This window comes from Peromyscus maniculatus, chromosome 18 (genome assembly GCF_049852395.1).
Source record: "Peromyscus maniculatus bairdii isolate BWxNUB_F1_BW_parent chromosome 18, HU_Pman_BW_mat_3.1, whole genome shotgun sequence".
Lineage (NCBI taxonomy): Eukaryota > Metazoa > Chordata > Mammalia > Rodentia > Cricetidae > Peromyscus > Peromyscus maniculatus.
The window spans coordinates 32,718,283-32,745,669 of record NC_134869.1 but is presented as its reverse complement, the minus strand read 5'-3'; the positions used below and the strand labels follow the sequence as shown (position 1 = coordinate 32,745,669).

Here is a 27,387-nt window from a genome sequence, read left to right as displayed (position 1 = left end):
ATTTATTTGGGAGCTGGATGGCGGGCCCCCAAAAAAGACAGAGTAAAAAACAACCAACAACAGTAATCCTACACATTTCGCAACTTAGTGTTTATTACAGATCTGGAAACAAACGGATCTGCAACCTAAACTTTCACATCCATTCATCCCAGCAGAACCCTAACAAAACAGTGACTTTCAAAACCTAATGGTCCTATTTCTTGAAATTCAACACAAAACGCCGCTTGAAATGCTGGGCTTGTAGCACACACCTATGATCCTAGCACTCTGGAGGCAGAGGCAAGAGGATCTCTGGGAGCTCAAGGCCAACGAGGTCTAACATGGAGAGTTCCAGGACAGCTAGGGCTACAAGAGAGACCCTGTTGTCTCTGGAAAAGGGAGGGAGGGAGGGAAGGAGGGAGAGAGACCAATAAATTATTTGACTATCTCTAAAAACATCAAAGCAGCAAATAAATCGCTAAAATCTCAACTTGGAGCTATTTCTACATTGGAAAAGCTTTGCCACTTTTAGAAACCGGGTGTTCTTATAGATCTCACGTGTACGGTACCAGAAGTATTAGGTCGGCTACAGAACTGAGACTGATCCCATGGCAGCCAGCGTCATGGCTCTAATACAACTGTCTAAAACAAGCTGCAATTCCCTCTCCTCCAAGCATGCAAAGAGTCAACCGCTAGTCCACCAAGCCAACAGTCTAACAGGCTAGAGTACACAACAAAGGGAAACGATGCTGCACCCAAGGCAAGCTGAGATAAGAGGGCTGGAAATCCAGTAGAGCGTCTGACCTGCCAATCATGAAAGGCACCCATACGCGGATTGCCTGCTTTCCCTTCATCGGACGTAAAACATGAGTGACAGTTAAGTTCTAGTCACATATAAATGTCACATATTAGATAACTTTCCTATGGTCTAGGCTTTTGACAAATGCAGGACAAGGAGCAAAGTACATGCATTTTGCATTAAATACATGGCATTATGTAAATATTTCAAGTGATATAGACTTCCAGGTAGATCACGTTACCTCTGTTTAAGTATCTATAAAAAGTTTTAAGAGAAAAAAACAAAAAAAAAGATTACCATCCTTGTATCAAGTCCACCAGACGACAAGCAGTTACCAATGTAATTTCTATGACTAGCATGTGAACCTTTTTTATAACCCTTTGGTTTTACTGAGACAGTGTCTTCCGGGAGAGGTCAGGCTGGTCTCAAAGCCCCATCCTCCTGCCTTTGCTTCCTCAATGTGTCTGGCTTACCCACATTAATTTGTTAGAATCACATAACAGGTCTTCTAGACAACCAGGATAGTATTAGTTTCATTTGATGAACCAGTGAACCAGAGGCGATTCAAGTCAGCTCTTCTCAGGCCTACAGTAGTACACACACAGAATCCCCCAAGAACATGTCAAAACACAGTCTCGGGGAACTCCCTCTACCCAGGTGGATCTGGGAAGTCTGCACTGAAAATAACAGGTAAGTGTCACCCAGGTGGTCTGTCTCCCACCCAAGCCACATTTTTAAAGGTATCACTTTTAGCTAATACCGTTCAAGCTTCAAGCAATCAAACAACTCCATTGTTTTCTCAGACGGATCAATACTCTCAAGTGGTTGGGTCACCAAGCTTTGTAGGTCTCCATGAAAGGTATGAAAAAACTCAAAATAAATGTAACACATTCCATTCCATTAAATACCTCTAACACCAAATTCTAGCATAAACTATTGGTGGCAGGTGCCCAAGCCTTAGAAAATGCAGAACTAAGGAGTCCATCATTATTTCTTTTCTGTGAAACATAGGAAAGATTGATATTGAATTACTTAGAAGTTATTACCCTGTCACAGTTTGAATACTATTGCACTTTACTGAGCGGAGAACTAAAACCTAGCCAACCACAGGTCCCAAGACATAAAGAAAATTCCAGATGAAAATACAAAAGCACTTACAGAGCACAGCCCTAGGGATACATGAAAGAACAGACCTGTCCACTCTTGCTTCTTTTCTGTTGGGCATCAAATAGAGGGCCTCGTGAATGCTATCAAGCACTCCAGTGATGAACAATGGACTAGGTGGGTCCTTAGCCTCATAGTGTACACTTTTAAAAGGATGCATTTTATGATTTGTGGATCTCTCCATTTTTTTTAAAAGGAGGAAAAAGAAAGCTGAGAAAAACGGCATGCCTCTGTATTTACCAAAAATTGAAACTGGGTGAAACCTTTTGTATCAGTATTCCTATTAAACCCTCCAGGTAGATTAAGAAATGCCTTTTGGTACTTCCATTGTGTTCCAGACTGTTGACTTCTCTATGTGATGAATCAGGAGAGACATTACCAATGACTCAGAGATGGGGAACACTTGACATGTGAATGGTGGGTGGGGTGTGTGAGTATGTGTGTGTGTGTGTGTGTGTGTGTGTGTGTGTGTGTGTGTAGTATAAACACTGAGGTTGCTTAGAACATTGAGCTTGCTATATAAGAAGCACCACATCCTAATCTACCTGGATTTCTCAGGTTTACCAAGAAGAACATGCCCCATGCACAGTTCAACAAATGCATTGAGTAACGGCCGTCTCGATGATGCTCCCATGAAAGTGCTCTCTATATTAAATGATTCTCCAGCCTCACCTTTGAAGGTCTGAGTTCAAATTATACAGTAGCAACACCATTTTGACAGGGGAAAAAAATTATCATTTAAGTAGTATTTAAGCATATACATTTTTGAATTGCGAACAAAAAATAACTTCCTGTTTTTCATTTTGCTAGCACCCTGGTGTTAAAAAAAAAAAACCAAAAATCTCCTGAAGTAAACTAGAGAGGTTCTGAAGGCAATCTCTGAGCCTACAAATTTGGCTCTGTTTCTATTCGGTTCCAAACCCTGACAGGCTTTCTCTTTCAAATGCCCAATTACCAAAAAACACCTTTAATAAAACACCAAGGGTAAAAGCTAAGGAAATATGCTAAATATGCTAAATAATGCAAGGTTAAATCCTTAAAAATCTGTTTTTCTGACACACTGACACACACACACACACACACACACACACACACCAGAACATTAAATACTGCTCTATCACTTCTACACAATCTTCTTGGTCAGTACATAAGAACCGTCACGTTTGTATCTATATAATCCTGAATCATTTAAACTCTATGTCTCTACTTTCTACTCTGGTAACAGGGACAGAGGAACCTCATAACAGGGCTGCCATGACCTTTAAGCATTTTAGCCAATGACTAGGCAAGTCAAAGGTTTAAATATGCGCTGGCTTTTAACACAAACCAAGTCTTCACCAGTAGCTACCTCTACCTATGAGACAGACAATCCTAATTTCTGTGGCAACTGTCTCCAGGTAGTAGCTCTGTAAATAAAGCAGATACACAACTCTCTCAGAAGTCCTCAGGGTCGCTTTCTGCTCCGAAGGAGGTATACTGCTTAGGGGTGAACCTATACACACCATTTCTATCATGTTTCCTTACTATACTTGGGAGGACCTGTGGACAACGCCTGTGTCCTAAGCAACTTCTCTATCCCCAGACTGCGACCCAATGGCTCTTAACCCTGACTCACATTAGAACTACATGGGGAGTTTATAAAAATATTAATGCCTGGGCTCCATCCCAAACCCATTAAATCACATGGGAGTCGAGGGCAGGAAGGGCCAGGAATCAGCAGGGGAAACATTAATTTTAAAGTTCCGCACATGATATCAACAGGCTGCCAAAAGGCAAGAACCACCACACTTTGACACTTAAAATACTGCATTTGCGTGCAAACGTCCATGAGACCATGCGGATGGACAGACGAGGCACGGAAATAAGTAGGACTCAACCCAAGAGTCTCATCTTCCAAGCTGGTCCCAGCTCCATCCTCTCTTCCCTTTAACCGCACAGCATGCTAAATAAGTAACCAGCCGCCAGGGCTGTTCTTACACTCCTTCCTGGATTCAAGCCTTGCTCTCTCCAAATACATACTGCATTGTTCTTGTTTTACCCAGATTACTTAGAGAGTCCAATGGACACAGGCACAGAACGAGCGTTTGTCGGATATGAGAAACACAAACAGTAAGAGCAGGTAGTAGGCCGTGTCCCAATTATCCAATGAGAGCTAGTCACTACCACCCACACAGGAAAAGTAGAAAACGTGAAAAGCCAGGGGAAATTAAAACAAAACAAAAAGCTAATTAATGAAAACTCAATTTTGCCTCATTCAAGGTTATCTGGAAATCTGGACATTTACACTCAATTTCCACAGTACCTGCCCTATAGCCCTATCTATCCCCTACTGGGTAGTTTTAGCTTCTAACCCATTTCCTCTCTAAACTCTCTCCCAGTTGATACTGGGATGTCTGGCTGTAGTCAGGTGCCTTTGCAGCAATATAAATAACACGCTAGAATAATAAAGCCCGTCGGTGAAAGCCAGAATGGATACGGCACACGGATGTTTCATGTGTACATTTTGGGGGATGGGAAGGGTACCGGTTTCACTAGGTATCCCCAGCTGGCCTCAGCCACATAGAGAACTACCCGCCTGCCTCTGCCTCCACCTCTGCGGTGCGGCTGAAGACATGTGGCACCACAGCCACCAACATGTTCCTTCTTGAAGGAGCAAAGATAATCAGCCACTGAAATCGGTCCTCTAAGCACATGACGCCAGGATGATCTGGAATAAACTTGTGTGGGAATACTGTGTGAATGAATGCAAGTCTCATTCAACAGTAAACGACCTACTTCTCTGTGTCACCACTGACAGACTGGTAGTACCTAAAAGTTTATAAAATACAGCTCACTAAAACAGGAGGGCTGCACTACCTACCCCTTCTGCAAGTGGCTTTCACTGCTGGAAAAGCATGGCTTGCAATTCTAAAACAGCAACAGCCTAAAAGATATAAAAATGGTTCAGCTTCAACGTCCTGCAATATAGATTCTGCAACCCTTAAAACAATCTTTAAAAAAAAAAAAAAAAAACCTTCTAAAATTCTAAAACTAAGGGAAGGAGACACTCGAGAAGTATGCCTGCTAATTAGATACCGTGGTAAAATATGACCTTGTTTTGTTGGGGCCTACAACAGCTTGAAACAGAGCCATGGTTACCACTAAAAGAAAGCAATCCTCAATTCCCTATTCAATAAAAAAAAAAAAAGGTTCAAATTCCACAGACAAGGGGGAAAAAATGGTACCCTGGGTTGTTTGTTTTTAAGGAAGATTAAATTTAGGAGTTGCCAACACCCAAACGAAAAACATTCCAGAATATTCGACTCAATCACAGTGGGAGTGATCTACATTCTCAGCACTGTGTTCCCTCACTCAGAGGAGGACCCACTAACAAAGGATGTTTCTTAAGCTCTCACAAGATACACCCTACTTATTCTCCCTGGGTTTTTCTTTTTCTTCTTTTTTTTTAAGTAATTAAAAAAATAATTTTAGCACAAGCAGCCAGACCAAAAAAATGAAGCTCAACATCTGCCAACATAGTTCCCAAAATAAGACCCCTGTCAGATGAACCATGAAAAAGGAGTAAAAAAAATGACAAGTTCTATTATTTGGACCATAAGCTGTTTTTAAAAATAAAGCTGAGGAATGTAGTCTTTCCAAAGCTTTGTCTTCAGTTTCCCCTTAATCTTCACATTTTTACATTAAAAAAAAAAGGAACCTGGAAATTTGATTACCATTCTTATGAATTCCTTTGAAAGCAACTTTAATGAGTAACAGATATCTCATACAAGTAGTAAACCACAGAGGACAGTTGTTTCTGCTGATAAGAATCTCTGAAACATTCACATAAAAAAAAAACAAAAATAGACCCTACAGAGACATACTCTGATTTTCTAGGGATGGAAATCATTTTAGTACTACTTAAAAAATTACAATTCCTATATACTCCTTACTACAAATGAGTTAAAACCACAATTAAAGTTGGTAAATTGTTGAGGGTTGTGGGAGGGTGGAGACAGTCTCACCAAACACATAACCTGACTGTATGGTCTCAAAGCCTCCATCTTCCTGCCTCAGCCTCTCAAGGCTGGAATTACACCTGTGAGCCATGATGCTGGAGATCAAACACTGAGCCCTTACTTAAAATGCATGCCACGCAAACGCTTACCACTGAGCCACACACCCAGCCCCAAGTTAGCAAATATTTTAACAGTCACTTAATGGCCAACAAGGGCCAAGAATAAAGAAGTTGTGGGTGGAGAGTAAAAACTAAAAAAGCCACCGAGTAAAGATGTGGCTTCCTCGGGTGAAAACCACTTCCCCCCAAAAACGGTTTGGAGCAGCTTCCTTTAAGGTAGATGGAGGTGCAACAATAACACACTTGGGTAAAAAATCTTGACACAGTCCTCTAAGAGAATGCCCCATGCTGCCTGAAGAAATGTTTTGTGAAACGCCAAAAAATACCCTCCCCCCCCAAAAAAAAAACAAAAAACAAAAGAGCACACCTCCCACAAATGTTTTTCCGATTATTTAAATACCTCAAGAAATCCCCGAGCCTCCAGAACCCTCCAGAACCATAGTTGCTACAGCATCCCTACTGTCCAAACTATCTCTTGGGTCGGGGGGGGGTGGGGGTGGGGTGGGGCGATGTAGGCTACACTGCAGATTTTTTTTTTTTTTTTGTGGACACACTCATCTCGGGTTTACTGCGAGATAACGCGGCCTGAGCTATTATTGCTAAGGCTACGCTTTCTTTACAGGTGCTTTCCTTGTCAACACTGGCTAGGGAAGCGGAGATAAAAAAAAAAAAACAACCTGATAGCCCCGAGATGGACACGTGGGAAACCAGAATACGTCATCCCCCTCCACGAATCGATCGATCTTCCTAACCGATCACCCACCCACCCACCCACCCCCACCCCGGCCCCCGACACACAGAAAAGTCTAGGCTGCCCAATCTTGGGGACACACACTATCTACCTATCACTCTAAAGTTAGCAACCCGGTTCCGAGATCGGGGCAGGGGAGAAAAAAAAGCAAAAAAGCACGTGTCCTAATCTGGGTCGGAGGAACTTCCCAGGAACCATTGGCTCCAAGTGAAAACTCCTCCATCGCGGCTCAAAGGGAGGGAGAAAGGGAGGGAGTGGAAGAGACCTCCGGGTCGAGGGAGCTCCCTGGTGGAAGACACCGGAGGAGGCGTCCTCCGGGAGCCCCAGCACCGCCCCGCCGGGCCAGGCTCACTCACCTCGGCGGCGGGGATGTTGACCACGCCGGTGGAGCGCCGCTTCTCCCGCAGCTTCCTCTTCTCGATCTGCCCCTTGCCCTTCCTGGCGCTGGGCCCCGAGCTGCGGCCCTTCTCCGGGGCACCGTCCGGCTCCTCCTCGTCGCCCCGGGACGCCGGCGCCCCCGCGGCTGCAGCCGAGGTCGAGCACTCATCCTCCGGCCGCCGGGAGCCGGGAGCCGCGCGGGGGAGCGCGGAGGGGCCGAGGGCGCAGTTGAGGGCGGTGGGCCCGGGGGCAGCAGGTGCGGCCGCGCCCGCGGGGCCGTGGTTGAGCTCCGCGGTCCCGGCGGCGGCGGCGGCCGATGGGGACAGCTGCCCCGCGGGGGACTTTGCGGCCGGATCGCCGCCGCCGCCGCCTCCCGAACCCGGGACGGCGGGGTTCTGCTTGGCGCGCATCTTCTCGCGCTTCGCCTTCCACTCCTCCAGGAAGTCCGTGGTGGTGGTGCTGCTGCTGCTGCCGCCGCTCCGGTAGCCGCCGGTCGCCATGTTCCCAGAGGGGCCGGCGGGGGCGCCCCTCTCGCCGCGCGTCCCGACTCCCGCCGCCGCCGCCGCCGCCGCCTGCCCGGGGAGCAAGAATGCAAGTGGGGGGACCGCGCGGAGCGAGCGCGCTGCCCGACCGAGGAGGCTCTGCGGGGAAAGCACACACACGGGGCAGGGGAGAGAAGGGGAAAGGGGGCGCGGCGTCAGGTCCCGGGACAACCGCAGGACAGCGATCGCCTGCGCCCCTCGGCGTACCCGCGAGTCGTCGTCCCCCCCCCCCCCCGTCCCCCGAACAACTTTGCACGGCTCACCCTCCTCCGTGCACCCCGAGATCTCCGACCCCGGCAGTGGAGGGGGAGGAGGGAGAGGCGAGCCCCACCCTCCCCCGACCCCACCCCGGGGGGGTCCGCGATCGCGCGCACCGGGGACACCCGCGCCGCTGCCACCTGTGTGCCGAGCTCCCCGCGCGCGACGCCCCTCCGCTCTCTCGCGCGCGCGCCACGCACGGACGCCTCCACTCCGGGACCGGGGGCATGGAGCGCGCCCCCCACCCACCCACCCCCAGCCGGCTGGAACGGGCCGAGACAAGTGTCCAGCACAGGAGGAGGAGAAGGGGGAACCGGTGCACGAGTCCCCGCGCGCGCGCGCGCGCGCGCGGGCGACCCCGGGGGAGCCCCCTTACCTTCCGTGAAGTTTTAGGTGGGACGAGGCGCGGGGCGCGGTGGGGAGGAGATAGGGTGGTCCAGGTGAGCCGGAGCGCTCAGGGACGCGCGCACCACCAGCCCGGCCACGGCCAACTCGCCGGCTGGAGCTCTCGGGGGGCGGAGAGTCCCTGGCCGGAGCGAAGGAGGGACGGAGAGAGGGAGGGAGAGAGCGAGGGGCGGAGGGGGGCGGGAGCCGAGCGGGGCCGAAGCGGGGCGGAAAGGGCCGAGTCCCCGTGCGGCCGGCCCGAAAGCGGGAGGGGGCGGAGGGGGGGAGGGCGGGCCGCCGAAGCCCCGCCCTCCGCGCCCAGGTGCGCGCCGCCCCGCCCCGCCCCGCCCCGCCCGGCCGCTGCACCTCCTCCCTCCCCGGGGTGCGGCTAGGGCGCCGGCGGCGGGGACACTTCATTCTTTCTCCCCCCCCCCACCACCACCACCTCCCTCCTTCGGAGAGTGGGGCGGGGATGGGCGGCTCCACGCCCCTCTCCTCACTCCTCTTCCCCGCCTCTCGGGTCTCCCACCACTCTTCCCTTTTAAGTACAAGACCGGACGATTCCAGGGAAAGTTGGGACTTGCTGGAGGCAAGTGCCACCAGCTGGTGATGATGATTCAGGGACCTGGCTCGCCAGGGTGGGGGAATACCCACGCGTCCCTCCCCCCTCGCCGCTTCCCCCCCCCCTCCTTTTCGGATGCAAGGGGGTGGCGGGTAGGACCCTGAGAAACCCAGCCAGCCAGCCCCCTTGCAAACGGCCAGGGTCGCGGGAAGAGGGAGTTAGCTAAAACGAGCCGCTAAAATGAATGAATGATCGAGACTTTGCTATTCTCCCCAGCTTCTAACTGGACGTGGTTCCTTTCCACGCTTCCCTGTATCTGCACTTCATCCCCTCTTCACGCCGTCTCTACACCTCTTGTGGACGGATTTTGCAGCAGATCTCCCACCAACCTCGTAAAGCTGGATCGTCTCCATTTTTTTTTTTTCCCCAGCCCTACTATGCTCCGGGATGAGTCCAAACACACATACGAGTCGTCTAAGGTCTCTAGATCAGGGGTGAATGGGCTCCCCCGATCTCTCCCATCTGTGCAATGGCAGTGTGCATCCCTATCAGGGGCTGGGAAACCGTGTCTTCACTTCCAAAAAAAAGTGAGAGCCGTGAGTCACACAGGCTGACCAGACAAATCGTTCTCATTTTGCTCAGGTGGCATTATGTAGGCAGGGAGACAGCAGGTACCTACCCCAGCCATGGGAACAGGCGATCATGACTCACAGGCTCTGCATTTCCCAGAAGCACTTCTGGTCTGCCTGTTGGGCTGAGCCTAAGGTTAACTCGGAGAACGCTTAGGAAGTGACTTGGTAAAAGGTCTCCCCGGAGAGAAGACTTCAAAGCAAACCGATCGTGAGCCTCGCTGGTGTGAACTGAGGTGCACCACCCAAGTTTCTCGGGATCGTGGTTTTGTTTTCTGAGGTTGTCAGAGTTGAGATGAACCTGGCAGCGGCGCTCGCCTTTAAGCCCAGCACTCAGGAGGTAGAGGCAGGCAGATCTCGGTGAGTTCCAGGCCAGCCTGGTCTACAGAGTGAGTTCTAGAAAAGCCAGGACTACACAGAGAAACCTTGTTTCAAAAAACAAAACAAACAAACAAAAAAAAAAAAAACAGAAAAAGAAAAATGAAGCCCGACTATAAATTTTCCCATTCATGCATTTCTTACCTCAGGATGCTCTCTTGGAGGGCTGTAGACTATGCTGGAAAGAGAACATGCTCAACCTTGATACACATGCATAATTTACCACACAGACTTTCAGCATGTTTCAATTCTCTGAAATTCAGTAGCTTTCTTTACTATAAAATCAGTAATAGCACCATGTGTTTTAAAGCTGTTTTAAGAGTTGACGCTGATTGTAGTATGCGTGATTCAAGGACCATTCCTGTTAAAATATCAAACTGTCAGGACTTTCTGTATGGGGAGACAGAAAGGAGGAGGAAAAGAAGGAGGAGGAGGAGGAGGAGGAGGAGGAGGAGGAGGAGGAGGAGGAGGAGAAGGCAGTGACTATATATTAACTTGAAAACAATAGGCCTTGAATGAACAAGGATAACATTTATGAAAATATATTTATCACTGCATCTCTTAGTATTAATCGCTTCTGAGTCAGGAGTGCGGGCTGGCTTGGCTTTGGGTGAGTTGCTTAACTTTTGTGCCTCTGTTTACCTGCATATAAAATGGGGATAATGATACTTCCTACATCTTAAGAGCATTGTGAAAGTGCCTCAAGGTCCTTAGATAAAAGGTACTATGTGAGAACCAGAGCAGTTACTAGTCTATAAAGTGCCCAGGGAATCGTGGATGAAAGAGATTATTAATGTACAAAGCACTCAATTTTGTTATTGTTATCGCTTATTATACCTTTTGTCTTGACTTTTCCATTCTCGGTATTCCCAAAGATACATTGCCCAACCAGGCTCCCTCAACATTCTAGCCAAGTCTAAGCTGAGTCAAGCCTGAACTGCAAGATGTTTGCTGATCATCTTTATGTATAGACTTCTGATGAAATAATCCTCAAAGACATGGGGCTTGGTTGCTCAGCCTCCACACTATTGACATTCGGGGCTGGGTGGATCTTGGTTCTGGGGTTTGGTCCATCCATTGTGGCAGGCTTAGCATCATCTTGGACTTCAACCTTCCAGATGTCAGACGCATTCACCAACCTTTTGTGGCCTTGCCAAATGTTCCTGGTCAAGAGCAGAACCCTCTTGAGTTGGCCTAACGTAACTCATTTTAGCGACCCACTTGTACTTAATAATGTAGGAAAATACGCTGATGCTAACAAAAGAAGCAAGGTTTTCTTTGAATGTGTTAGAGTGAAAATAACTTTAAACACTAACTCTCACTTATCACTTCCAGGCAGTAGACCAGCTAGATCATGAGCTAGCATATTTGTATGGCTTGAAATAATGAATAGTATACTGGGGAAACACCCATTTTTTTATTTCACTGCAAATATCTATAGAGCATATATTGCATCCTCAAGTCAAAATAATAGACAAGAATGGTGTAAAAGTTACATCTTTCAGGTCTACAAGGATTATAGCAAAACACAGCCACTGTGCCTGGCTGTATGTGTTCAGGGGGTTCCAGCTTACATTCTCACGCTTCTTCAGCGCTTTCTTTATGCATTGAGCTACCTCCCCAAATGCTGGTTCCAATTTCTGAACCTCCCCTCAGGGGCCTGCAAGACAGAGCCCATCAAGCCTTTGTGTCTTGCTCAGCGTCAGAATTCACCTTGCTCTACCGAAGTCTGTCGGCGTTCCATCTCTCATCACCCAAAACTCTGTTCTTAGGCCCATCCATTTGCCTTTACTGTTCTCCAATTTTACTTTTGTGTTCTGAACGTTACTTGAGGAAGTAAAGTTGAATGTGTATGCTTAATCTGTTATGCTTATAGGAAATCCAGTTCACCTACTTCACAGATTTCCAGGTAGATCAGCAAATACCTCAACATCCTTTTCCTTACTCATTGGATGACGTCATACGTCCATACCTGGTGAGTGACAATTAATACTACAACAAAGAACTGCACAAAATGTTTTAGTTACACACACACACACACACACACACACACACACACACACACACACACCTATTCACCTCAGAAAGTTAACGCACAAACCAAAGTAGGGATTTCGCTCAAAGTCCACCTTGATGAACTAATGAGTTTTTATTGGCGTTGCTAACAGGAGTATGGGTCAAGAGTTACAGGAGCAAGAATAACTCGGAAAAGCAGCTACATTAAAAAAAAAATTCAAACAGGTGAAGACTCACAAAAACTATATCCTGGAGCTAGATGTTGAGCATCTAGGGAGCTCAACAGTCCCAGATCGCTGCTCTTCACAACTCCCTCTATTTTGGGTCAGTTGACTCTCAGTGTCAATTTCCCCTCCCCATGCCATTTAATATAACCCCAAGCTCCGTGAAAAAGAGCCAGAAGGTCTTTAGTACTATACATCCCCATACTCTCTTAAAGAAAAAAGTTCCCTAGACTCCAAGATGCAATCTTTTCAGTGTTGTAGTCCTCATGTTCACTGTCAACAGTCCTGAAAGAATTGTCTCTAGTCACTATTGTTACCTCACTCTTACCATTCTTCTGATAATTTCCCAATGGTCCTCTCTCCTTCCCACTCCACTTACAGACTCTTTACTTGTCAAAATTATCAACAAGCTTCATGTTGACAAACCCAGAACTTGCATCATTAAAAAAATCCTACTTAAGCCAGGTGATAGTAGCACATGCCTTCAATCCCAGCCCTTGGGAGGCAGAAGTAGGTGGATCTTTCTGAGTTCAAGGCCAGCCTGGTCTACAAAGCAAGTTCCAGGACAGCTAGGACTGTTATACAGAGAAACCCTATCTGGAGAAAAAAATCCTACTTAAGAAGGCTAGAGAGGGGGGCTAGAGAGATGGCTCAGCAGTGAAGAGCACTGACTGCTCTTCCAGAGGACCCAGGTTCAATTCCCAGCACCCACATGACAGCTCACAACTGTCTGACTCCTGCATATATACTTGCAGGCAAAACACCGATGTACATAAAATAAAAAAATAAAAAATTAAAAAAATAAATAAATAAATAAATAAAAAAGGCTAGAGAGAGAGCTCAGCAGCTAAGAGAACTGGTTGCTCTTCCAGAGGACCTGGGTTCAATTCCCAGCACTCACATGGCGGCTTACAACTGTCTGTAACTCCAGTTCCAGGTGATCCGACACCCTCACATGCAGGCAAAACACCAATGCATGTAAAATCTTCAAAAATCCTACTTAGGTTTTTCTTCATTATGTAGCATAATGACGTTTGCTGTGGATGATTGACTGATAAATAAAACACTGATTGGCCAGTAGCCAGGCAGGAAGTATAGGTGGGACTAGCAGAGAGGAGAATTGAGAGATCAGGAAGGCGGAGAAGAGGAGACGCCAGCCTGCCATCCAGGGAGCATCATGTAAAGGCAGCAGGTAAAGCCACAGAACACATGGTGACATATAGCTTAACAGAAATGGGCTGAGTATAAGAGTAAGAGCTAGACAATGGTAGGCCTGAGCTAATGGCCAAGCAGTTTAAATAATATAAGCGCCTGTATGTTTATTTTATAAGTGGGCTGTGGGACTGCTGGGGTTTGGCGGGACCTGGAGAGAAAAAATGCTAGCTACAGACATTCATTAACTCAATTTTCCTTTTTATAGTTTAGTTTCCAGAAGAACTTATTTTTTCCCACCGAGTTCACCAACGCTTCTCCTCGGTCTCTTCTCGGCCTCGAGAAGCTCGGGTCATCCCAGAACATAAGTTACTGTTCTTGTTCTCATCTTCCTCAGGCAATATCCTCCCTAGATGATTCCAAGGAATCTCGTGGTTTTCGAGAGCACTGCCAAATGAATGCCTTAAAGTAACCTTTTCCTCCCTAAATTCCAGACCTTCACTGTTCCATCTCCCTGGGTGACATCTCCATGCAGCTGTCCACTAATCCTCTCAAAGAGAATGTGGCCGAGCAAAACTCTCCATCCAGCCGGGCGGTGGTGACGCATGCCTTTAATCCCAGCACTCGGGAGGCAGAGGCAGGTGGATCTCTGTGAGTTCGAGGCCAGCCTGGGCTACCAAGTGAGTTCCAGGAAAGGCGCAAAGCTACACAGAGAAACCCTGTCTCGTAAAACCAAAAAAAAAAAAAAAAAACCTCTCCATCCTCCACTTCTCCATCTGATCCAACCCCACTCCTCTCCCATTTCCCCCCTCCTTTGATAACTACAGTTCCCATTGATCCAGTGGTTCAAGCAAAAGCCGCAAAGGCTTCCTTGGTTCTTGCCTTTCCCTTACCACCCATGTTCATGGCAACCATATCCGCGACCATTTCAAAATTCAATCCTTAGAGCAACCCGAAGGATCTGCTCCAAATACAACCCGAGACAGGACTCCCTCAAGACGTCTTCCCTTGTATGTAGCCCCCGAACTCGGTGTCTTCAGCTGTGGCCCATGCTGGTAATGCTTGTCAGTATTCATGGAGTGCCTGGTCTTTGGGGGCCATGGCAGCTTCCACTGAGATTTCAGCATCCGGGAGGCTAGGCAGAAATTTGCTGCTGAGCTGGAACCCCGGCAGACAGTCCCCGGTGGGTAATGAATGCCTTGTGAAACTATGGGCATGGTGCTATAATGGGAACCCCAACATGTAAACCATTTTTTTTTTGACAGCTGTCAACATCAGTGTACAGTGTAAGACTGTGGGCAGCAATTAGCAAAGCCCTAGGGTCAAATTCTGCAATGTTTGGGGCTACCACTTACTGCACCATGCACAGGATAGAACTACAAGTATGTGTTGTCTGCCTTACTGGGTTTTGACCTTAGTGTATAGTTACTGTTTTATTCCTGTGAAGAGACACCATGACCAAGGCCATTCTTTTTGGGTTTTTTGTTGTTGTTGTTGTTGTTGTTTGTTTTTTGTTGTTGTTGTTGTTGTTGTTGTTGTTTTTGAGACAGGGTTTCTCTATGTAGCTTTATGGCTTTCCTGGAACTCACTTTGGAGACCAGGCTGGACTCAAACTCACAGAGATCCGCCTAGTGCCTCTGCCTCCCGAGTGCTGGGATTAAAGGCGTGCGCCACCACCGCCCAGCAGCCATTCTTATAAAAGAAAGCATTTAGTTGGGGGTTCAGTTACAGTTTCAGAGGGTTGTTAGTCCATGATTGTCATGGCAGGAAGCAGACAGGCTTGGAGCTGGAGCAGTAGCTGAGAGCTTTACATCCTGATCCACAGGCTACAGGCATAGGGGGAGTGAAATTGGGTCTGACAGGGGGCTTTGGAGACATCAAAGCCCACTCCCAGTGAGGCACCTCCTCCAACAAGGCCACGCCTCCTAATCCTTCCCAAATAGTTCCACTAACTGATGACTAAGCATTCAAATATGTGAGCTATAGAGGCCATTCTCATTCAAACCACCACACTTAGTTTGAGCTCATTCCTCCTTTCTTTCTACTCATCCATTTTCTCTATTGGAGCAGGAACGTTAATCCTGTCTCTATCTCACCACTATGTCTTGCAAGTAACTAACTTGATTCTTTTACTTCACAGGGATTTCCATCTGAGTTTGCCTTGGAGTTCAGAGGAGACTTTGCACTTAGACTTTTGAGTGATGTTGGAACAGTTAAGACTTTGGGACTATTGAGGATAGAATATGTGTTTTTTGCTTAGGGGTTCAGGATAAATATGATGGTTAGATTTGGGCTGTCCCCTAGAGATTCATGTGTTGGAAGCTAGAATTGTCCTATTGGAGAGTCAAGTGAGAGATCATTTAAGACGTTGGAAGCATACCCTTGCAAGTGACTGAAACTCCACTCTCTTTGACTTCCTCTTTGGGTCCATGGTCACCTCTCCGTTTTACACACACTCCTACTGTGTGCCGTGAGATCACCCCCTAAGCTAAACGAATGCCAGTGTCATGTATTTGAATGTCCACAATTTTCAGCAAAATAAATCACTTCTCATAAAGTTACCTTACCTCAGGCATTTCATTCTGGTAAAGAAAACCTCCCAAATATAGACCTCAGTTCATTTAGTTCCTGCCTTCGCCATTGGCTATAAGACAGATGACACCCTTTGCACTACACTCACCTTTATAACTATTCTTAAAATAGCTTAACCTCATTCTTGTCTTAGTCCCTAGATACAGCCATACTATCTTTTTTTTTTTTAAGTTTTTTGAGACAGGGTTTCTCTGTGTAGCTTTGCGCCTTTCCTGGATCTTGCTCTGTAGACCAGGCTAGCCTTGAACTCACAAAGATCCACCTGGCTCTGCCTCCCAAGTGCTGGGATTAAAGGTGTGTGCCACCACTGCCCAGCAGCCACACTTTCTTATTATTGAGATTTCACCTCAACTGTCACTTCCCCTGAACAGGCTTTCCCTGATCGCTTAATCTAAAAAAGGCCAAAATCTACATCATAAACATCAACCAATATTATTTTATAGCTCATTATACTGTCAATGTTGGGAACCATCCATGCGTGTTTATTGTGTCTCTCCTCTCACTTGTTGATGTGACCTTTGTGTCCCCAAACACCAGTAATTTCTAATAAATGCTAGGTATTCACGAGAGAGTAAATATTAGATGTCTAATCTAAGTTCTGGGGGAGATTTGGAAAGCTCTACAGATCAAATAACCTATATTCCACTGTTTGGCAGAGAATCTGTATGAATGCAAAGAAAATTGTTTAGAATGTCAAATTATGACATTATAGAGTGTTGCTGGAGAGCTTCTCTCCAGGTTCCCCAAGCCTCGCAGTCCCACAATCCACTTATAAAATAATCACTCAGACACTTATATCACTTATAAACTGTATGGCCGTGGCAGGCTTCTTGCTAACTGTTCTTATATCTTAAATTAACCCATTTCTATAAATCTATACCTTGCCACGTGGCTGGTGGCTTACCGGCGTCTTCACATGCTGCTTATCCTCGCGGTGGCTGCAGTGTCTCTCCCCTCAGCCTTCTGCTTCCCAGAATTCTCCTCTCTCCTTGTCCCACCTACTTCCTGCCTGGCAACCTACTTCCTGCCTGGTCACTGGCCATCAGTGTTTTATTTATATAGAACAATATCCACAGCAATAGAGTTCAGTAACATACAGTTTTCGTATCCTGTTATCCATCCATTGTTAGATACTGAATGTATACTGCTGCTATGATAATACACATCTGGCTCTGCCTACAGCAAACTTAGCTTAAGCACCCCACCTCCACCACACTATAAGCTGAGAAGGAACTACCACGGCAAGTAGGGTTGTGGTCAAGAACAGGAACTTAACTATACTCCTTTGTAGATGTAATTCTGAACGGTCTTATTAAATGAGAAACACAGAGCCAAATAAGGAGTAAGAAGCCCAAGAGGTCAGAGCAGTAGCTAAGAGCTGAGACTAAAACCGCCTGCTTATCACCAGCTGCCGCTGCTGTCCTTCCCCTCAGAAAGAGACCTACCTACTTCCTGTGTGTCTGTCTTTTTTTGACTTTCTGTTCTGCTGTTTCATTGGTTCTAAACCCAACCACATGACTTCTTCATCACTGCCTGTCTATACAGACCTCCAGGTCTCTATGGTTGGTACTTGGATTAAAGGTGTGTGTCACCAAGCTGGCTGTGTCCTTGAACACACAGATTCTGCCTGCCATGTGATCGGATTAAGGGCATGTGCTACCACTGCCAGACTTCTGCTAAATGGCTTGCTATTAGCTCTGATCCCCAGGCAACTTTATTTATTAACATACAAATAAAGTCACATTTCAGCACAAATAAAATATTGCCATACTCCTTCACATCATTCTCAGGTATTTTCGAGTCATGTGACCTTGGAGGGAGTATTTAAGTTCTTGGTGAAGTTATTTACCCATGGGTTGGGAACATTAAATGAGATTCAGCCTCTGGATTATGCTATTGATGTAACCACTGAATACACACACAAGTCACAACATACACACGCACATGCACACACATGTATAAAGATTCTTGCCAAGGAAAACCAAATTTCAATAAAGTTGAAAGAGTGTCTTCTGCCTTGTAATTTCTCAGCCAAAAAAAGAAAATATAGAAGAATAAGAGATAGCTGAATATAGTCAGATGTTTCTCTGATCCCACCAGGCCCCCACAGTCCCCCATAGTCCCGTGGCCTGCTTATAAAATAATCACTCAGAAGCTTATATTAATTATAACTGCTTGGCCATTAGTTCAAGCTTAATACTGACTAGTTCTTACACTTAAATTAACCCATAATTCTTATCTATGTTTAGTCCCATGGCTTGGTACCTTTTCTCAGTTTTGCCTTGACATCTTGCTTCCTCTGTGTCTGGCTAGTGACTCCTGACTCAGCCTTTCCTCTTCCCAGAATTCTCCTTGTCTGCTTGCCTGCCTATACTTCCTGCCTAACTACTGGCCAATCAGCGTTTTATTTATCCACCAATCAGAGCAACACATATTCCCAGCATACAGAACAATGTCCCACAGCAGCTGAAAAAGATGCAGTGTCTTAAGACATACTTTAACCGGACAAAGAAGTCAATCATAGCAAAATGAAAAGGACAGCAGGATGGAAGGATAGAATTCAGTTGCCTGTCATACAAAGAAAATTATTCAGAACACGGAAAGAATTATGACAACTTATTAAGAAAAAAAGACAACCATGAAAATGAATATTCCACTCAAAGCATTCAAATTGGCAGGAAAAGATGATCAAAAAGAAATGCCCCAATACACCAGAAGGTATCATTTTACACTTACTGTAATTGGCACGGTTCAAGACGGAAAATGCCACAAGTGGTGTGGGAGGGAAATGGTTCATGCTGAGTAGTAACCGATCTAATGATTTTGGGGGAAACTTTGGCAATATCTACTGAAGATGCCCCTAATCCCATCATTCTGGAGGCAGTAGCAGGTGGATATCTCTGAGTTCAAGGGCAACCTAGTCTGCATATAGAGTTCCTCGACAGGCAGGGATATACAGTGAGACACTGTCTACATAAAACAAAACAGGGCTGGAGAGATGGCTCAGAGGTTAAGCGCACTGACTGATCTTCCAGAGGTCTTGAGTTCAATTCCCAGCAACCACATGGTGGCTCACAACCATCTGTAATGAGATCTGGTGCCCTCTTCTGACGTGCAGACATATATACAAACAGAACACTGTATACATAATAATAAATAAATCTTTAAGGAAAAAACAAAACAGATTTCGCATGCTGGAGTGATGGCTCAGCAGTGAAGATATGTACCCCATTCTTGCAGAGGGCCAAAGTTTGGGTCCCAGCACCTACATCAGGTGGCTCACGACTGCCTCTAACTGGAGCTCCGGGGCATCTGATACCCTCTTCTGGGCCACGGGGGCACCTGCCCTCCCATTCACTTATTCACACACAGTCACGCACGTACACATGATTAAAACTAATGGACAGCGAAAGCATTCACTTGTGTAGATTTCTAAAACATACAAACGGTAACATATACTGTTGGCAGATACGTACTTTTGTAACAAAAATACAAACACGCCAGAATGAGCTTATCAATCACTTCTCAGAACAGATTGGGAGAAAAATATATATGTGCCACAACAGTGCCTGGGCGGGGTAACAAACTTGGGGCCTTGCACACACTAGGCCGGGACTCGGTCACTGCCTCCTCCCTACCCCTGCCGTTCTCTTCTTGTATAGATTTTGTTTTTTCCCAGTGAAAGATAGTGAGCATAAATGTTATAATCTGCTGGATCTCAGTGTGCATGTATAAACTGTTACACAATTGTAGGTATGTGTGTAGATGGTAGAATCTAAAATACAAACATAAAAATAGAAATATACTAGAATGAAAAATAAACTTTAAAGGAAAATATCCAACTTACAACAATCTTCCCATAAAGAAAGTTTGATTTTCTTTCCTTTCTTTCTTTCTTTCTTTTTTTTTTTTTTTTTTTTTTTTTTGGTTTTTCAAGACAGGGTTTCTCTGTGTAGCTTTGGTGCCTGTCCTGGATCTCACTCTGTAGACCAGGTTGGCCTTGAACTCACAGAGATCCGCCTGCCTCTGCCTCCCGAGTGCTGGGATTAAAGGTATGTACCACCACCGCCCAGCTAGAAAGTTTGATTTTTAAAAGAGTGCAACTTTAACAAACTTGGCTATGCCCCAAGTTGTCATGAGGCAACATTAACCCCACCCACCAGCCCCTTGACAAGTAAAATCTCCACATAATTGGAAAGAACATAGTGAAGCCATGTGCCCTGGAAATGTTTAAAATGGTTTGTGGCTTGGAGCAAAACAAGAGAACAGAAGCCAGGCCGGTTCAAAGTCCCTGTTCCCTTTAGTATCCCTGATCTCTCCCCTGATGTCGCTGATGTTCCTACTAGTATCTAGAAACAGATCTCAGAGCTGGTTCTTGGGCCTCTGCCTGGCCAGGCAAAGAGCCGGATGGAACTTCCTGTGTCTTTTCAGCAGACTCGATTCTCACCCTTTACTTGGGTGCTGCTGCTGAGGCCACTGAGAAACTATTCCAACTTTTCTAAAACGTTTCTGAAACCTTTTTTTGTTTGTTTGTTTGTTTCTTTTTCTTGAAACCTGACGAATCATGTTCTTTTTTGAAGGCAGCGTCAAAGCATCTTTGTCAAGGAAAACTGTGCAGATGTCCACACAGAAGGAGCCCCGGGTTGAGCTGCCTGCTGAGGGCCACACTGTTGTCCTCTCCACAGAGGCTGGGCCATGCCTGCAGTTCTAAGAAAAGTCTTGTCTACTGCTGCAGAAGCCATCGGGTTCATGAGGGCCCAGTCCCGGCTTCAGCTTTTCAGAGAAATTTTGCCCAGAAAAAAAAAAAAAAGGTCAGAATGGAAGAAAGCCACACAGTGTCCCGCCTTTCCACGGGAAAGATCTTCAAATCTTTGATGGAACCTCAGCAGCAGGGGCGTGGGGAAACCTGTTTAGACCACTTCAGGACTCATCCTGTTCTTGTTAAACTGGAGATAGCTTCTGGTTCTGAGAACTAGGGTGGATCTTCTCATCCTTGATGCTACAAAGAGTACTATGGATGCTACTGAAGGAGTCCAATAGTGTTTTTTAGGGACCAACCACCATTTTAAAAGTGTAAGTGATACATCAAATTCCCTTGCAGGAAGTACTTTCTCTGGCCTGAATCCCAATCCCGGTGGGATTCTCACGAGCTTCTCTGCCAGCAGAGATCTTAACTATCTAAAAACCCTACCAAACTCATTCTCCAGTATTACTTCTACTCAGCTAAACTTAAAATTAAATAATCAGTTCATCATCTTTTTTTTTTTTTTTTTTTTTTTTTTTTTTTTTTTTTGGTTTTTCGAGACAGGGTTTCTCTGTGTAGCTTTGCACCTTTCCTGGAGCTCACTTGGTAGCCCAGGCTGGCCTCGAACTCACAGAGATCTGCCTGGCTCTGCCTCCCGAGTGCTGGGATTAAAGGCGTGCGCCACCACCGCCCGGCTCATCATCCTTTTTGACCAACACACACACACACACATAAAATCTTCAAAGCTAATATACTTCACCAAGGCATGTTCCTTTGAAGTACAATAGTGAATGAGTCATGAAGTCATTTCTTTTTTTTTTTTTTTTTTTTTTCTTTTGAGACAGGGTTTCTCTATGTAACAGTCCCAGCTGTCCTGGAACTCGTTTTTGTAGACCAAGCCAGCCTCGAACTCACAGAGATCCGCCTGCTTCTGCCTCCCAAGTGTTGGGATTAAAGGTGTGCACCACCACTGCCCAGCTATGAAGTCATTTCTTGTCATGCTGAAGTTGTATTGACCTACATGAGTCAATGCTTTTCACCGTTTTCTAAAGTCAACTAGATGGCAGCCATGACATCACCCATCTGGACAAATCAAGTCATTTCCTACTACTGTTGTACTATTGAACAAAACTAAAAGCTGGCTTTTATTTTTTGACGTGCTTGAATTAAAAGTGCGAAAGATAATATTTCATATAATGACCATAGGAGGAATCCATTGTTGACGATGAGTTGAACATGTTGGTGCCCATTTTATACACAGTGCCTAATGTAATTCTTTAGAGAGTCCCAGGAGAGAAGGATTACCATTCCTTTCCACCAATCAGAAAAAGGAGGTGTAGAAAGATGAACAGTTAGGGCATGGTAATGCAAAATATTTTAGCATGTCTGTCTGGTTCCAGAATCCATCCTTAGTTTATACGCCAAACGGTTCATTTTCAGCGAAATAAAACAGAGTACAAATAGCATTTGCATGCATGTTTCAAGGTTTTATTTGGCTTTCATCAAAAGGATAGGACTTCGTATTCAATAAATGACGGAGAGTCCCTGGACTAAAGCAAGCCTATTATTTTGGCTCGTCTAAGACAGTCTTCGCACGACCATGCCTGACACACAGCAGGTGTAATGTCACAAGTATTTGTCAAACAGCAGAGAGTCGGGTTCCCCTCAGAAGCTCCCTGTCTCTTGGGTCTCTGCTTGGGAAGTGCGGACCCATCAGCTCTGGGAAATAAGTCTGTGAGTGGATTCATTCGGCTAACAAGGCGACTGCCCCTGAGGGACTGATGGCCATCCTTCACAGGTGGGCCGCTGGTGATCATGTTTGGTCAGGGAGCGTTCAGGTGAGTTTTCTTATTTCTAAAAAGGTCAATTGTTTTGAAATATAAAGTTTTAATGCAATATATTTTGATCATATTCTTTCCTTTCCCCCAACTCCTTTCATATCCTTTCCACCTACCTATCCCCCGCCTCTCTCTCAAAAAAAGGGGGGGGGGCAGGAGAAAATCAAAACAAAAAAGAAAATCAATAAGACAAAAATAAATAAATAAAGCAAAAAGCACACATACACAATCACACGTAACTATGGAGTCCATTTTGTGTTGGTCAACTACTCCCGTGCCTACCCCGGAGTGTGGCTGATACACGCAGTGACGCTCCAGTGGATAACGTTGATTTTACCCTTTCCCCGCAGGCATCCGTTGGAAATACCTTCTTGGTTAGGGATGGGACTTGGTGTCCTCTTCCCTTCTCCGTGCTGGGATTTTGTCCGGTTTGAACTCGTGCGGGTCCTGTGCACGCTGCTGCAATCTCTGTGAGTTCATGTGTGCTGCGTTAGTTTTCCTTGCGTCTGGAAGACACTGTTTCTTTGGCTCTGGCTCTTACCTTACATTCTGCTTCCTCTTCCACATAGATCCCTGAGCCTTGAGGGGAGAGGTTGAACTTTTAATGTTTGATTCTCTCAGAGTGCTTTGTGTGTGTGGTGTGTGGTGTGGTGGTGGTGGTGGTGGTGGTGTGTGTGTGTGTGTGTGTGTGTGTGTGTGTGTGTGTGTGTGTAATGTAGTGTCTAGCCCTGTGAATGCCAGAAATTGATGTTTTGTGTCTTTCTCTACTTTATTTTTTTCTGGACACAGGTTCTCTCTGAACCCGGAGTTCACCGCTTGGCTTCTCTGGCCAGCAATCCTCAGGCCCTGAGTGCTGGGGTCACAGGTATGCGTTGCCATGGCTGGGCTTTACTTGACTGCTGGGGATCAAGACTTGGGTGATCACCTTACTTCCCAAGCCATCTTCCCAGTCCCCTTCCAGGGCACTTTTATGGGGTGACTATTTTGATATAAGTTCAGAGTATTAGTAACTAATATTTTAAAAGCCCCCGGAAGGAGGTCTGACTCCTTCATCTTGCAACAATAATTGCTTCTAGTCTTAATATGTGAGCCACATAAAGCAAAGGAGTGTGGTCCTTTCCTCAAGGGCTGTTGTCCCAGGGTTTTTCTATGAATTGTCAATCTATTACTGCAGACTCAGTGATAAATCTGACTGCTTAGTCAGGAGGTATGGTCATTGCAAGTTCTGCGCCACACACCATAGAATGGTTCCCACTGAGCAACGCAGCAGTGTCGCTTTCCTGAGGTGGGGACAGGGAAACAGAACAATAGGAGAATAGCTGACAGTTAACATCAGCTTCTGTTGGTGAGGATTAAGGCAGGGACTTCCTTATTGCTCTGACTCAGGTAGGCTGGATCTTTGAATCTGCAGGAAAAACTGGTCTGCTTTGGGATCTGCTTCCTTAAAGGTCCAGTTTGATCTTGGTGGCATTCAGCATGGAACGACACACCGCTTTGATTTGCTTCGACCTGTTCAGACCTATAGCAAGACCTTGGCTCAAAACACCGTCCTCAGAAATTTTGTTCAAGCCAAGCTCTCGTAGGCAAGGAGACACAAAAGCGGCAACTCCACCCTCAGAGACTGCAGTTGTGGAAAGGAATGTGTAAACCAAAGCAGGTGTGGAGAGAACATCCAAGTGAAACAGGGTGCTTGCAGGCTCTCTACAGAAATAAGAACACACTGCTGTGGGGAGCTCAGGACAAGGAGATGCTTCCCTGGGCATGAAGAGACTCTACAAGTAGATAAAACAGGCACAGAGAGGCAGAGCATCTGCAAAGAATGGGGGCAGCGGTGTCCTTCAAAAGCTAGCATTGAGGATGGGGTGAGACCATAAGCTCCCAGGGCAAGGCATGGGAGACCTTCCCTCCCTCCTAGAAAGCTCAACTTGGTGGGTTCACTGCTTGCGCTTTTTCTGCATATTAATCTTGCCTCAAATCTTCTATTTTCTTCAGTTCATTCTCTAAACCAGCTGGGGTTTTGTTTTGTTTTGTTGTTGTTTTCTTTGTTTGTTTTGAGACAGGGTCTCTTTCTGTAGTCCTGGCTCTCCTGGAACTCACTGTGTAGACAAGGTTGGCCTTGAACTTACTAAGATCCACCTGCCTCTGTCTCCCAAGTGTGGAGATTAAAGGTGTGTACCACCATACTCTGCTAAACCAGCAATTTTTAAAAAAATGATCTAATTTTCTTTTACATGCATTGGTGTTTTGCCTGGATGTATATCTGTGTGCAGGTATTGAATCCCCTGGACCTGGAGTTACTGACAGTAGTGAGCTGTCATGTGGATGCTGGGAATTGAACCTCGGGCCTCTGGAAGAACAAACAGCCAGTGCTCTTAACTGCTGAGCCATCTCTCCAGCCCCTTCAACCAGAATTTTTTTTTAATTTTTCTTTATTAAGAAATTTTCGTAGAACTGAATGGTATTGTAAAATAAAAAATATATATCACAAAAAAAAAAAAAAGAAATTTTCTACTCACTCCACATACCACCCACAGACCCCACCTCCTCCCTCCTCCCACCCCCCAGCCCTTTCTCCCAAGCCACCCCACATCCCCACATCCCCCAAATCGAGGTCCCCCATGGGGAGTTAGCAGAGCCCGGCACACTGAGCCTAGGCAGGTCCAAGCCCCTTCCCACTGCACCAAGGCTGAGCAAGGCGTCACATACAGGCACCGGATTCCCAAAAGCCTTCCCATGCACCATGGACGGATCCCGATCCCCCTGCCTGGGTGCCCCCCAAACAGTTCGAGCCAAACAACTGTCTTCCGTATCCAGAGGGCCTAGTCCAGTCCCATGGGGGCTCCACAGCCACCAGTCCACAGTTCATGGGCCTCCACTAGTGTGGCCGGTCATCTCTGCACGTCCTCCCATCATGATCTCAACGTTCCCTGCCTGCAGAATCTCTCCTCTCTCTCATTGACTGGATTCCCGGAGCTCAGCCTGGTGCCTGGCGGTGGATCTCTGCATCTGCCTCCATCAGTCACTGGACCAAGGCTCTATGATGACAGCTAGGTTATTCGCTAGACTGGTCACCAGAGTAGGCCTCAATCAGAAATTTTTAAAGTTAGTTTTGATTGTATAGCGCATATATATTGTCCAATATTCAAATCTACATGTGGAAAGTAGGGTAAGGGGATTGCACTTCTGATGGCCAGTTATAGTTTTCTTTTATCTCACCTGAGACAACCAGTGGACCACTTTCCTATGTATCTTCTCAGAGAGTCTCTGGATGGGCCCACATGCACACGTTCAGAATTCAGGTGTGTGTTTCTACACCTTGTGCGTAAGTTTTTACGTGAAGACTAGATTGCCACTGAACCTTGTTTTTTTCACCTTCACATAGATTTGGGAGCTCTCTCACCTTGATTCATTCAATATTCATTCAATAAGTTCTTCTGTAGTACAACCTCATGCCAGATATTATTCATAGGTACTGAGGATGCGGCATTGAACAAAATCCACGAAATATCTGCTTGCACAGAGATTACATTCCAGTAGATGCGTGCCGAGAAGAAAGACAAAAGATGAACAGTGACATATGTGGACAAGTATCAAATGGTGACAACATGGTGAAACACATTTCACTTTATAGTTCCAAAAGGGCTCATTGATTAAGGGAGAACCCCGATCAGTAATGCTATTGTCAAATGTCAAAAATGGGAAGAGGATACAATACCCGTGCTACCCAATGGGAAGGGGATACAATACCCATGTGACTCAGTGGGAAAGGGATACAATACCCATGCTACCCAATGGGAAGGGGATACAATACCCGTGCTACCCAATGAGAAGGGGATACAATACCTGTGTTACCCAATGGGAAGGGGATACAATACCTGTGTTACCCAATGAGAAGGGGATACAATACCCATGTTACCCAATGGGAAGGGGATACAATACCCATGCTACCCAATGGGAAGGGGATACAATACCCATGTTACCCAATGAGAAGGGGATATAATACCTGTGTTACCCAATGGGAAGAGGATACAATACCCATGTTACCCAGTAGCACACTAACTTATCAGGCCTTAACTGGCCCCAAACTCCCCTCATCTAATCTATCAATACTCAAAATACCCTGTCAAGAAAAATGGCCCTGAGACAGTGCAAAGTCTTTCATTTTCAGCCCCCCATCCCCAAAGGCCTTAAAAATAATCGATGTTAAGACAATCTGTTGAGTGAGTGATTGTTAGGTAATTAGTGTGCCTGGTGTGGTTTCCTATCAGGGAAACGTTGCAGTGTCTGGGGAGAAAATGATGGGTTTTAGTCAGTCTGGCACACACATCAATTTTTTTTAAAGTTCATGAATGTGGATAGTTTCAAAATGTCCTACAACTACCAAAATATCATGTTTATAAACTGCTGAAAATTGGATTTATACTGAAACTCTATCAACCATTATGGTTAAAATTTATTCTCTCCTCTGCAATTTAATTTGTTTTTTTTTCCTTTTCAAACATCTCAAAGGCGATGCGTGCTTCTAAATCTGTTATTTATTAACGGCATACATGCTGAGCTAAGGACATTTCTAATGCCCCAAATTGCTGACTTTCAGATGTTTTGGTCTCGGTTTGACTCTTCTTTGAAGTCTCAGTGGAGGGGTAAAGGACTGAGTGCATGTGATATTATATTCTCTACACGTGACAGGGTAAGACAGAAAAGTTTAATTGTCTGGAAAAGATTATTCAAAATAATCCCCTTCAGTTTAATTCTCTAACTCTTCAGGTGGCCGTTATATACGACCCATCACAAGTAAAAGGGGTTCATCCTACACACACACAGTACATAGTGACTCCTCATTTCAGTTGGCTAACACTTCATAATTGACATTAAATTAA

The 27,387-nt window shown here is 45.8% G+C and overlaps 1 protein-coding gene across 2 annotated transcripts in view; it reads right to left on the bottom strand.

The window, feature by feature from the left end:
- Positions 1-8,488, bottom strand: part of Pawr (pro-apoptotic WT1 regulator) — an 81,667-nt gene extending 73,179 nt beyond the window's left edge. Inside the window, exons 1-2 of one of the 2 annotated variants that reach the window (XM_076553868.1) lie at positions 8,365-8,488; positions 7,167-7,760 (exon numbers count right to left, since the gene is read on the bottom strand). In XM_076553868.1, coding sequence (XP_076409983.1) covers positions 7,167-7,688 — 522 coding nt within the window. In that variant the 5' untranslated portion in view covers positions 7,689-7,760; positions 8,365-8,488. Of the gene's footprint in view, positions 1-7,166; positions 7,817-8,364 lie in introns of those variants that run through there. The other variant, XM_076553867.1, reaches the window with a different exon arrangement.
- Between the last annotated feature and the right edge of the window lie 18,899 nt (positions 8,489-27,387).